We start from the raw sequence: 12906 nt of genomic DNA on the forward strand, positions 1-12906 counted from the left end.
GCATGGACAGGACCTTATAATACATACACGTGTCGGAAAAAAATCTGATGAATTTGTGTCACATACTTCTTGAATGAGAAGCCCTCAAAAGTGATGATGTCTTTTCACATTATGAATTTATAGCCATTTTCAGAGCTTTGCAGAGGGGAAAGTACACAAGATACATCTGATCCGATTGGATTTTTTAATTCAACAGGAAAATGTACTTCTAGTCACATAGTTTCACTAATGTGTGTGAAATACCAAAAGAGCCAATAATGTTGGAAGTTGAACAAAAAGGATTGTTCACCACAATGCTTAAAATGACGAAGTTTCAAAGGGCTGTAGCTTTGCAACGATTAGTTATACAGGTATACTATTTAAGATCAATGCATGGAGTTGGTCTACAAACACCTGTGATTTTTTTCAGATTTTTTCAGAGAGGGTCACCTGCCAAATTGTGCTGAAATTGGGTGATTTCACACAGAATGACTCTCAATCAAGACAAAATGACAAATGAAAATCAGAAAAGGTTTACTGGACTTTCTTCCAAATAGGCCCACGACCATACGCAGTACACACACACACACACCCTTGTTGTCTCATATACTTTGCCAGTCAAGGTATCACATTCAAAAATAGGCTGTCACATTTTACAAAAATACTAATTATTGATTGGGTGCTGGTGGAGAATGTGGGCCCCATGTAATACAATACTTTTAGGCCTGCATGCTCCCTGTGACGAAAATGTTGAAAAATAACCCCCTAAATGATGACTTCTGGGGAATTTTGTGGAAACTAATTGATAAATTGACTTAAAATATATTATATTATAATATATTGATCGCATATTACAATACACCCTATAAAAACCTACACAGGTTGTTATATTCAACTAATTTTAAGCAAGCCTATTGGGATCTCATCACATACTACATCAAGGGAGTAAGCCTATAGCTCCTGAGCAAGCTTTGAATAATGTAAAGGTCACACTTGTTAAACTAACCTTAACATGACATTTACTGAGGGTAGAAAATGTTAAATCTTATAGCCTAAACCTTATCTTATAGTCTAAACAAAGCAACACTGTCAGGCCTATGTTTTACCTCTATTCTTTAGTCAAGGCAGGGGTAGCTCATTGCAAATAACCCCTTATAACATGTACATCTGTTTACATGTTATACTCTTGTTTTTTCCCCTTTCATTTAATTAATGAAAAGGCCTTGTGCCTTTATGGGGACTTTTATTGATGCATTGAAAACGCGATGGCGCAAATTATTACTTTTTTGGATGACAATGACAACTGGTAGCATAGATATACTTATAGCTTTGATTAAGCCTCAATGACGCATATTTATGTGGAGAGACAGTAGCCCTACGTGGCCGATGAGCCACTGAGCCAGGCAGTAGACTCTTCAATCTCTGACTACGTCTGCACATTGTTGTTTGCTGGCTAGTAGACTCCATACATTCACTCCCATCCAGGTGACATTTATTGTCTTTTTACAGATGTGGCAATAAGCCTCTTGGATGTTGCCAACTAGCCTAAGCCAGTCTTTGAATCTTTGAGTCCGCTAACCAAATGTCCGAAAAATTATATTTTCCCATGACTTCGAACTTTTGGCAACAAGTTTGGCAGCAAGCTAGCCGTATATCCAGTGAGTTTGAGGGGGCGCTAAAAGTTATATATATATATATATATATATATATATATATATATATATATATATCATATATATATATATATATATATATATATATATATATATATTCACACAAATTTTAGGAGATAGGCATGCACTTAACACAAATGGAAAACCTCATAGTTAGTGGTTCAAAAATGTAATACCTCATCAGATGACGTTTATTACCTTTTAATACCTTTTACAACCCCGCGGACACCCTGCAGTCATTATACTGTATGCACAATCTTAGTTTCACAGCTGTGACTGATTTCAGCTGTCTTCGCTCATTAATCACATTTCAGTGACATTTGACCCAGTGCAGTCTGGCTATCGTGACTGAAGCAGACAGACGAAAAAGCACTGCTTTGAATGAATCATTTAGCCTTTGTTTTAAAAAGAACGCCCAGACCAGTACTGTTGACAGGAGCATCAATCTAATATTTCTGCAGTAAGGAATTTCCGTTGCCTACCGTAGCAGTTCTCATGTCTGAAGTAGCACCTCAATGCAAAACAATCCGGAGGTAGTCCTACGAGTTAGCACACCTGTTGATGATAATAATGCTAGCCGCCAGCCTTGTCAAAGGTAACTTCGCTAACGTTTTGCTGAGCCTACCTTAACTAACCGACAAACTTCCTTAATAAATGAACTACATGTGTTGCACATTTGAAACAAAATGTATTCAAAAGTATGTTGAAGGTGGTTACATTTAATGAAAATGTGAATGAAAATAGTAGCAGGCTACTACTGGTAGCTCACGTAGGTGAGCATGCTCGCTACGCTAATTTTCATTTAGTGGTGTCCCAATTCATAGGGAAAGATCTTCACCCCCACTTCCCTTGTCGAGGGGACTTTAATGTTGAGGGCAATCAAAACCAAGTGGAAGTTTTAGGGGGGAGAAATGGGACGGGACCTAAAACTCTGTGACGGGGCGCATAGCTACCGCCACCGCAGCGACACGCTGCTTACGTTAACAGAGACTGAGCGCGAATGTCAGCTTACGTGTTTGTTATGTCTGTCTTCCATGCCATTCATCTACTTATGTGTTTCATGTCTGTTAACCATGTCATTCATCATACAATTACAGTAATCCCCGTTGCTGTTAATTAGATGTCTCAATACATTCTACACAACGGTGAATTTGCCTAGGCTACTTTTATCCACTACAACTCTTTACAGTTTAAAATCATACATTTCCATTCATTGTCATTTACGTTAAAATAAGCACTCGTCAAACTTGTCTTGTCACACCAATGTTGTGTTTATTTTAAGTTAAAACCATACAGCAGAAAAGTCATATTGCAAAATGTTTGTCTCACCAGCGTTCAGCGTCTCATCTTCTGTTTGTTGTGGTAAAAGTTTCCCTGTGCCTAGTTCCGGGTTTTATTAACGCGGTGACTTCCGGGTTCACCAGAAGTGAACGCGTGTTTTAATAAATGAATTTGTATAGGCTGTTAAAAGAATGTTGGCTATGCCAACTTGAAGATGTTTAAAATAGGTCACATATAATTGTCCAGATATTTGGAGCGTTTTCTAGCAGTTACCTAATTTCTGTTAGCTCACCAGTGATACCCCCTGTACTTTTGACCGTGTTGGTATGATCCAATTTAGAGGGGCACTTGGGCCTAATTTAAGCCTCCCCAGTGGGTTGGTAGGGAGAGCAGGTCATGGACAGACGTGAGTCTTGTAGCTCTCCTACCTACGGTATTGTTGACTGGTACAAAGTCAGTGTTGATTATTGTATTATAGACATTTTTTGACTATCATGTCAGTTTATTTTCTTTATTAAAAAAGTTTTTGTTTTCCTTTTTTTTTGTTTTTTGTTTTTTGCTTTGTTATTATTAATGATTAATTAATTGCCTACGGGCCTTATTTTGGGGATAAATAAAATCCTATCTTCTACAAAAATCCACCTCGAGTCCTTCCTGAGAGTGTTCCACCTTTTGCTCAACCCGCCTCGACACACTTACCCTTAACAAACTCTTATAATATTTAGTCGACTAAAATTAGACTAAGACTAAGAGAGAGCTCAAGAGAGCTCAGAAGTCATTGGTGTGAATATTGAGACACAACTTTTAGTCAAATTTCTTGAGGTCTGCTTATGCTTTTTGCTGCAAAATACATAATGGGCCTGTGCCATTGCTGCTGGTTACCTCTGCAGGTGGAATAACTGCTGGATGTAAATGTAACCTCCATAAAACCGTGAGGTTCAACCCTCCATTCACCTGGACTCAAACCAGCAACTCACAGCAACACAGAATAGAAGAGTATGCTAGCAAGTGATATAAAACCCCAGGGTGCTAATTTCACTAGCACATGTCTTTGGGCATCGGCAAGTAGGTCTACAAAACGTAAAGCCACTGCACCAGCTGGCTACCATTATATGAAGGAGGGTGAGATAAAGGTTTTCATAAGGGTTACTGTCTCAATCCATGATGATCAAAAAAGATAAAAACCACATAACCATGATTATGGTGTGCATATTTCACTTAAGCTTACATCTAGGGGTGGTCTGCAAAATGAAGAGACGAATGGAAAAATGATGAGACCAATGCACATTTTTCTGATGTCATCCTACGGTTACTCCCTCCCTTGCTTACCAGACAATGTGATTTTCAGGCTGTAAAACTGAAGTAATTTCAAGGGCTGAAAATAATATGAAGACATAAGATTTGAACAGAAATATTTTATAGGCCTTGGTTTTGGAACCCATTCTTGATATAGACAGTTTGAATAAATCTGAGATGGTGGAGCAACAACCTTATTTGATTGGACACGGAATGACCCATGAAGCAAATGCACGGCATACAGCAAAAATGCTGCAGCTCTCCTTCTCTGGTGAAGTATTCGTGCGCGGAGAGCTGCTGTTTTGTATTCTCTTTGACTTTCTTTTATGAGGCAATACAAACAGATGGTCAAATGTACATTAAGAGGGAATTTGGATAAAATGGGACAAAAGATTTTTGATCTAGTGTTCAGGTTTCTGTACTTGAAATGAATGCAAAAGAGCACATATTAAGGGTGTAACAATACACAAAAATTACAGTTCGGTGTGTACTTTGGTTCTGAAGTCACAGTTCCGTTAATTTTCCATACAGTAGGCACTGCTAACCTAAAATTCATATTTTTGATGCACAATGGGAAAAGTATTTTGAAAAGATGTCAAATGGTTTTTGACCTTAATTGACTAAACTGACATATGGTCCACTTGTGTAGGAACTCTAATTAGAAACAAAAAAGCATGCAAGCAAAAAAGCCTACAGTTGAAGACCACATCTGGTACATTCGGTACGCATCTGTATTGAACCTAAAATGCTGTACCTAAATGGTTTTGTACGAATGTAGCCTACCTTTACACCCTAACCACTTTTAGATAATACCTGTGTACATATTGAAACAGAAAATTTCAGAACACTTACATGTAAGGCGAGACACGGCAGGTGAAAACACTGGTCAATTTCGTGATTTTGTGCAAGTTCACCACCTTAGCGTGTATTCTGTCACACTACTACAACAAAAAAGTCTGATTTACACATTTAAGTGTTTATTTCATTACATTGTGTTTACTCGCGCCTGTATATTTCTCCTAAATTCACCAAAAGTTAGCATTCTATACCTTGCATGTACTACCGCGACCGTGATCCAAAACATATCATGTGTAGGACCGTTGGAGTCGAGTCTAGGCTGAGAACGGAATCTCATTGGCTGTGTTTCAAGGCTGCTTTCTCAAAATGAGTTTCCTCTCCCACTCTTCCGAAATCTCCACTTCAGAAGCACTTACATACACGGCGTGTACGATACACTGAACTTGCAAGCGGGATATTCTTCCTACAGGCAGTAGGGGCGGGCGAGAGAGTCTTCATTCGCCCTGCAATGAGTCATTTAACCATATACCGACTTACGATGAGTAATTAACACGAAAATGTAAAAAAAAAAAAAAGTTGTTTAAGTAAGTAATCAACAGGTGATAACTATTTTTATGCTATTCACTTGTAGTGTTTTGTGTCTGAAGGCTTTTGCTCTTATGTTAATTAGCAGGATTATAACACTATATTAGGAGAAATAACTTGTCTACCTCAAATCTTGCTCCTAGTCTATATCACAGTATGTTTTATAGTTCAGGATATCCAGAGAATTCAGAGAATTTAAATGGCTATAGCAAACAAAGATTACCTGTAAGAGTCCATACTTGATCTCAACATCATACAATTTGTAGTTCTTGATTTCTGTGGGTACTGGAGTTGGCAGATAATCCCACTGCCCCAATACATTGGCCAAACTGGCAAGAACAGGCTCAGTGCAGAATGCCAAGCAGTCTCTGAGAGAAAGAGAAAGCAAGAATAAGTGAGAAAGCAATATAATCAAGAACTGGCACCAATTTAAAATAATAATAATAAAAAACGTTGGGGCAAACCAAGGGCCAATTTCATCATGCAGGCATAGTGAAATACAAGACAATACAACAATAAGAAAGAACAGGACAGACAGAGGTGCAAATGTGGGAGATTAGTCTCAGGAGAGGGAGGAGGAGATATTCAAGTTCAGCAGGCAAATAGCCTCAAAAGTAAGGCTCAATCCCAATTTTCTGTCTTACCTTTTCCCCAACTCCTTTGTCTTACCCCTAACCCTTGTCTCTCGAAACCAAGTGGCAAGACATAGGGGTGAAAATATTCCCCTGGGAAATGAGACACCACTAGCGTACCATATGGGAGAGCCGGGATGATTGAAACACTTTTGAATTAAACGTAATTTACAAAGAGATCATACCACACTGAAAGCTGTTTTGTCACTAGCAACCAACATGTCTTGTCAAATAGAATCCTTATTAATGCCAATATTTTACATAAACAAGTCTCTTGGTATGCTTGTTTTTCCGGTGTGAGCAGTACATGTTGGGTATTTCTCTTAGCCCTCGGTTTCAAGCTTGCGGAAATTCTCGCTTTTAAGGGGTTTCTACTTGGGGTCGACCAATTATCGGCCGGGCCGATAATTAGGGCTGATATTTAGCATTTTTATAATTATCGGTATCGGCCCTTTTTTCCACCGATAAGCCGATATTGAAATGGATAAAGAATGAAATGCGCTACTTTGTCTGTAAAGCGTCTCTCACTCCCTGCATTTGCTACTCTGTGGTCAAGAACATTGTCCCGCCCACTACACCATCTGATTTGTTAGTTAGCACGAATGCAGCCAATCAGGATACAGGACTGAACATGGAGAACGTTTCTCACTGAGGCAGAATGTAGACTGGACTTCAGCTGTACGGAGCTATTTTTCAAAAGGTAAGGAAGAGCCTACCTTACATTGCTGAAGTTGCAATGAATCACAATAATCTACACTGAAGTTACAAAAAACACAACTTTGTAAGCTATTGTCTCTTTGATCAATAAGTAAAGCACCCACTTCCTTTATTTAGAGAATTCCCGATTGATGCACGTTACTGATGCGGTTTACTAGCCTACAAACTCGGGTGCTGCGTGTCGGGAGTTCTCTGCCTCCGCCCAGGGATTAAAGTGAAAAAAAATCGTTTGACTGAACTTTTTTCAGGTCATAAGTCATACGTTGTTCATATCTACCTATAGAGATAGCACCCCTATCGCGACCTATTGGCTTTTAATGTACAAAAAGATGCAAACAGCAAAGTAAAGCACCAAATAAACACCAAAACGAGGCTACAGGGTACTAAGTTACTACGTAATTAATGCCACATACAGGTGAATGCATAGAACATAACAATCCTATGGTTTGTGTACCCTGTAGCCTCGTTTTAGCCATGTGAATAAGGCGAATTGAGAGTGTTCTTGATTGAGATTGAGTTTTCCTGTTGAACAAAACAATATTTCAATACCATCCCTGACCATTGCTGATTAGCCATTGCTGTTCTTTTCTACTGCAGCAATATTGTAGAAAGGCTATAACACACTCTTATTTAATTACTTCAGGCCAAAAGTGTTTAAAGGGGAGATTTTTTTTCTTGTTAATATGCAATTCAACACTAAGTAAAATCTATAAAATGAAGTTTGCAAGACTTCACATTTCCTCATCAAAGTAACGAATCAGAACAGTCTAGATATTGTTCATATTTCCATGTGTTGCCTCATCTGCATTTAATGAAAACATGGTAATTTTGAGTTTTACAGACAACTCAAGTTTTCCAATGAGCAGCAATACTGTGTGTGCTCATGCAGGAGGTCTGGCGATCTGATAACGACAATCGTGTTAAGCGCTATGAAAGAACATCGTAGCCTACTTTCTGAGTGCAAACACGGTCAACCATAGATAAACGTAGCCTACCTCTGTCGTGGTGGCTAGTTGCACCAGGTAGGGAAGATGTCCTGAAGTGCAAGAACGTTAACCTTATGGCGGTCTTCTGATTGTTGGCGTGCTAAAACATTTTCCTATTGCATCCATAAACAATTTTCTTGCAGAAAACCGGCAAAAAAAACTTTTTATTTTTTTACACCATGGCTTGTTAGTTCTCCCCGCTTCCAACAGCCTACCATCTCCATTTATTTTTTAACTTTTGACACCTGTATTGTTGTTTATGTAAAGCACATTGGTGTTTATGTAAAGCACATTGAATGACCTCTGTGTATGAAATGCTATATAAATAAACTTGACTAGCAACGCATCCATGACAGCTAGTGGCCTTGCCAAATAGACGCTACACAAATCATGACGCTAATATGCAAGGTTCTGGTAGGCCTACTGGTTATGGTTTTGTGCTATACATTAATAATAGCAAAGTTTTAAGTTGACTATTTTAATTGCATGGTTATTTTTGTCAACATACGCTCACAACCTACTGTCGTTAAAATGATGCCTAAGCAAAATAGGCTACAAGGTGGTCTGTCGTCAAAAACCACTGACCCCTTACTCAACAGTTCGCGATATTATTATTTTATGTTAACATGCTCAGTCAAAACCTTCCGTCGCAAATTGTGAAAAAACAGACGGGATAGGCATAGGCTACGGTTTATATTAAGGCCGCTTTTACACATACTGTTAGTTGCATTGATCAAAAACTGTAACAATAATAGTAGGCTACATCGGGTGGCAGCAGGCTATCTGTTCAAGTCATAGGTGACACCCAAAATGAATGACCTCCCCTGACAAGAGTTTGCGATAGTAAGAAATTGTCTACATTGATGCACGGAAAGAACACAGCCTCCAAATTCGCACATAGAGCTCACAATATCATATCCAAAAAAGTTAAACGGATTGGGCAACCTCATCAGCTGTCTCGATGGTGTCACTATAATCCAACTTTGACCGTCCTCCAGACGTGTTCTTTTTTTTTTTTAAGCAACCGCCCCAGGCCAATGAGACAAGCGTGTAGCTACAATATAAACAAAGCGAAACTCATGGCTGACGTATCTTCTTGAGCGGTCTCTGATTGAGACACAGAAAGTTCTCAAGAACACTATTAGGTCTTTAAACATTTACCATCACACACATTCATTCATCGGACCTAATATTTGTAGTTTTAAAAAAAGGAAAAGAAAAAGGTGATAGACCCCCCTCCTATTTTTTTTCTCACCAGATCTGCATCGATCTCAAATATGACATTTCTAAAATCAAATTGACGGAAATCCGTCATACGACGGAGAACTTTAATCCTTGCTCCGCCTCGTTCGTTAATTGTGAATAACGGGACACCTCAGCGGACATAGTACATAGTAGACAAGTCCTAAATTATGTGATAGCGAACGTCAAAAAGTCTAATTGCTCCTTATGAAATGGACTGTCATAGCCGTAATTTAATCCGACCTGAACTAAATCGCATCCTCAGCTGGCTAAAATGTGCCTTTTAGGCTCTCAAAAGTGTAGTTTATAGCCTACATATGGACACAAATTGCATGCTTAAATAGCCTAACAACTATTTTAAAACTGTTTTGTTAAACTATTCAACCGTAACACTTGCCATCACGCATGCACCTCTCCTTCTCTCGTGCACTCACACACATGATGGCAAAGCATCCTCTTTGTGACAGGTCCCTTAACAAGCACATAGCCCATTGTGTAGGCCTACTCTATGAAAATAATTGCTATCACTCAGCTCTTAGATTAAAATGATACACAGGATTTACACTTGCAAGTGATGCAAGTTGATAGACAATTGTGTCAATCAAAAGAAGAAAGAAAAGTTTGCATAATTAAATGCTTTTGAATTAAATGTTTGTAGCATATCGCCTTTACTATCTACCCCCCTTTTTGACAACTGACATATCGGTTTTACATATCGGTTATCGGCCTCATGTTTTGGTAATAATTGATATCGGTATCGGCCATCAAAAAACCATATCGGTCGATCCCTAGTATCTACCCCTTATCCTTAGCCCTACCACTTGATCCAAAAGAGAATTGGGATACCCCTTCCTCTCACGTGAACGCACAAAAGTAAGGGGAAGGGGTAAATATAGCCTTCCTCCGATTTGTGAGGTCACACACTGATGTTGGACAAGAAGGCCTGGCTCTCAGTCTCCGCTCTAATTCATAGTGTTGTGGTCAGGACTCGGTGCAGGCCAATCAAGTTTATCCACACCAAACTCTGTCATACTGTACTTATCTGACTGCATTGTGCCAAGTGTGAAGTTTGGTGGAGGGGGGATTATGGTGTGGGGTTGCTTTTCAGGAGCTGGGCTTGCCAAGAGATCTTGGACAATTCCATGCTCCCAAATTTGTAGGAACAGCTTGAAGATGGCCCCTCCTGTTACAACATGACTGTGCACCAGTGCATAAGGCAAGGTCCATAAAGACATGGATGGCAGAGTATGGTGTGGATGAACTTGACTGGCCTGCAGAGTCCTGACCTCAACCCTATAGAACACCTTTGAGATGAATTAGAGCGGAGACTGAAAGCCAGGTCATCTCGTCAACATCAGTGACCTCACAAATACGCTTCTGGAAGAATGGTCAAAAACTCCCATAAACATACTCCTAAATTTTGTGGAAAGCCTTCACAGAAGAGTTGAAGCTGCTATAGCTGCAAAGGGTGGACCGATGTCATATGCAGCAAAGTCGCAAAATTGCGACAAACAACAATGCTGATTAAAACAGATGACGGATCCAAGCATGGTGACAAATCTCATTTGTACTTTCCACCACTAGTTGGCAGAGATCCAGAGCTTCGATTCAAGCCCAAATTCGCTGCACAAAGTTTTCAGGAAGTACTTGACTTACAAGCGAGAAACACAAAGAAGACATGCATCTGTTTGTAATGACGTGGAAGCGATGCAGGCCATAGTTTTGCACAAATTGAAGCAGAAATACACCAAATGTTGAATAAAACACTCACATATGATGAAGTCTTGGGTATGTTATTCACCTATTCTGATTATGAAGGAGAATCTGTCTTTTGGAGATAGTTTGGAGATCATCTATTGACAGTGATAGTCATGGTGCGTCTGTGAATGGAGTTGTCTTTGCGTGCATACAACAGTGTCCACTAAGCATACCATACTTATTTCGACCCTCGAATGGTCGCAGTGGCAGTGGTAATCGTGATGATAGTGTCCATAATGGACGTGGTACAGACAGCAGGGGTAGTAAAAATAGGGCTCTGAAGAACTACAAAGTCACCCACGACAGGAACTGATTTGACCAGGCTACTTTATTGTATAGTAGCATAGGGTTTGTGGTTATAGTAATAGTTTACTATTGTTGGTTTACATTTTACCGTTTTCCTGTTAATTTGTTTTGTGGGTGCTATGACAAAACAATAAATTAAAAATGCTCAAATATGTCCAACATCCAGTATTTACTAAAAGGTGCATAATTCGAGGTGGTTGCCATCCAGTGACGTCATAATATTCTAATTAGATAAGTGAATTTACCCCCTTCATAAACTTTTGTTCATACTCAGTGATTTTCACATTTACAGTAGGACTTTATCTCTGACCACTTTCAAGCCATGGCGTTTTGAAATTTTGATTTAAAAATCCAGTGTTGTTGTTTTTTTTTTTAAACCCTGGCACCTAAAGGACTACTGTAAACCCTATGGATTAAGAATGGGATGAGAATAAGTATTTGAACCCATGCTAAAGTTGACTAAAACGCTTATTGGGTTCAATGCAAATCAAACCAGCTAATAGGCTAACTGAAAAACACACCATGCCAATCTCTAGGTATGGTGAAGGGTGTGTGATGATGTGGGGCTATTTTAATTCCAAAGGCCAAGGGAACTTTATCAGTATGCATAGTATCCTGGATCCATGAAATAAGTGGCGTTTAAAAATAAAAAATCTGCCTGCCTCTATGGGAATTTAACATAGGGGTCAAATACTTATTGCCCCTGTAATTTAAGGAAGAACATTTATTTATGTACGATACATTCTACATTCACTAAGAAAATTGGTGTCCTTAAAGGTTGGATTTTTACTATTTGTTTTAATTAAGGCATTAAGATCAATTTCTAACAGATGTTTTTATATGTTTCTTTTTAGTCAACTTTAGCATGGGTTCAAATACTTATTCTCCCCACTGTATATAGATAGATATATAGATAGATAGATAGATCAAGATAGATAGATCGATAGATAGATCTTAGATAGGACGAGACCGAGTGGAGTCAACATGTTCATTTAGGTCCGGTTGTAAAAATGTGTCCAAGATGTACACTCAAAACACCCCCTTAGTTCATCGATGTTTTGCTCAGTCCACTGTTTTATAGACTGCAGCCAGTGGAAGGCATTTATAGCCTACCATGCACCCGGACAATATTGTGCGTCTGCCCTAATTCTGAAGCAGTGGCAACCGCTACAAAATGTAGAGGAAACACTGAGGAAGAAAGTTAATGTTTTAATGGCTACATCACAACACAATATGAAATATGAAGTGAAACTGGACGGGCCATAATAACCTCTGACTAGTTTTACTTATGGTTAAATAAAGCGGCAGCCAGCGGGGGAGGATATACATCGGCAGAATTATTGAAAAGGCAACCGCAACTACATTGTGCATCTGCCTTATTTCTAATACCATGGGGACATTAATTTTGGGCCGCAATCCTAAACATAGAGGAAACACTGAGACAATTATGAGTGCACTGTCAAGAAAAGAAGAAACACTTACCTTGACTCCTCTAGTGGGTGCTGGACTGTGAGAAGCCGTGGGTGCCTCAGGCGTGTAAGCTGCTGAACTCCTCTTTTCAGGGAATCTATTATTTGGTCCTTTTCAAATTTCTGGTATTTTTCTATGATTTTCTTGTCGAAAACAAAAACGGCAACTTCCTGAAGACAAATG

General features: G+C 39.1%; 1 protein-coding gene across 2 annotated transcripts in view; it reads right to left on the reverse strand.

Moving 5' to 3' along the window:
• scyl2 (SCY1 like pseudokinase 2) overlaps positions 1–12906 on the reverse strand; it is a 97415-nt gene that overhangs the window by 68103 nt on the left and 16406 nt on the right. For both annotated transcript variants that reach the window (XM_048267591.1, XM_048267590.1), the window contains exons 3-4: positions 12736–12893; positions 5836–5980 (exon numbers count right to left, since the gene is read on the reverse strand). In XM_048267591.1, the coding sequence (XP_048123548.1) occupies positions 5836–5980; positions 12736–12893 (303 nt within the window). The remainder of the gene's footprint in view (positions 1–5835; positions 5981–12735; positions 12894–12906) is intronic.

This window comes from Alosa alosa, chromosome 17 (assembly GCF_017589495.1).
Source record: "Alosa alosa isolate M-15738 ecotype Scorff River chromosome 17, AALO_Geno_1.1, whole genome shotgun sequence".
Lineage (NCBI taxonomy): Eukaryota > Metazoa > Chordata > Actinopteri > Clupeiformes > Clupeidae > Alosa > Alosa alosa.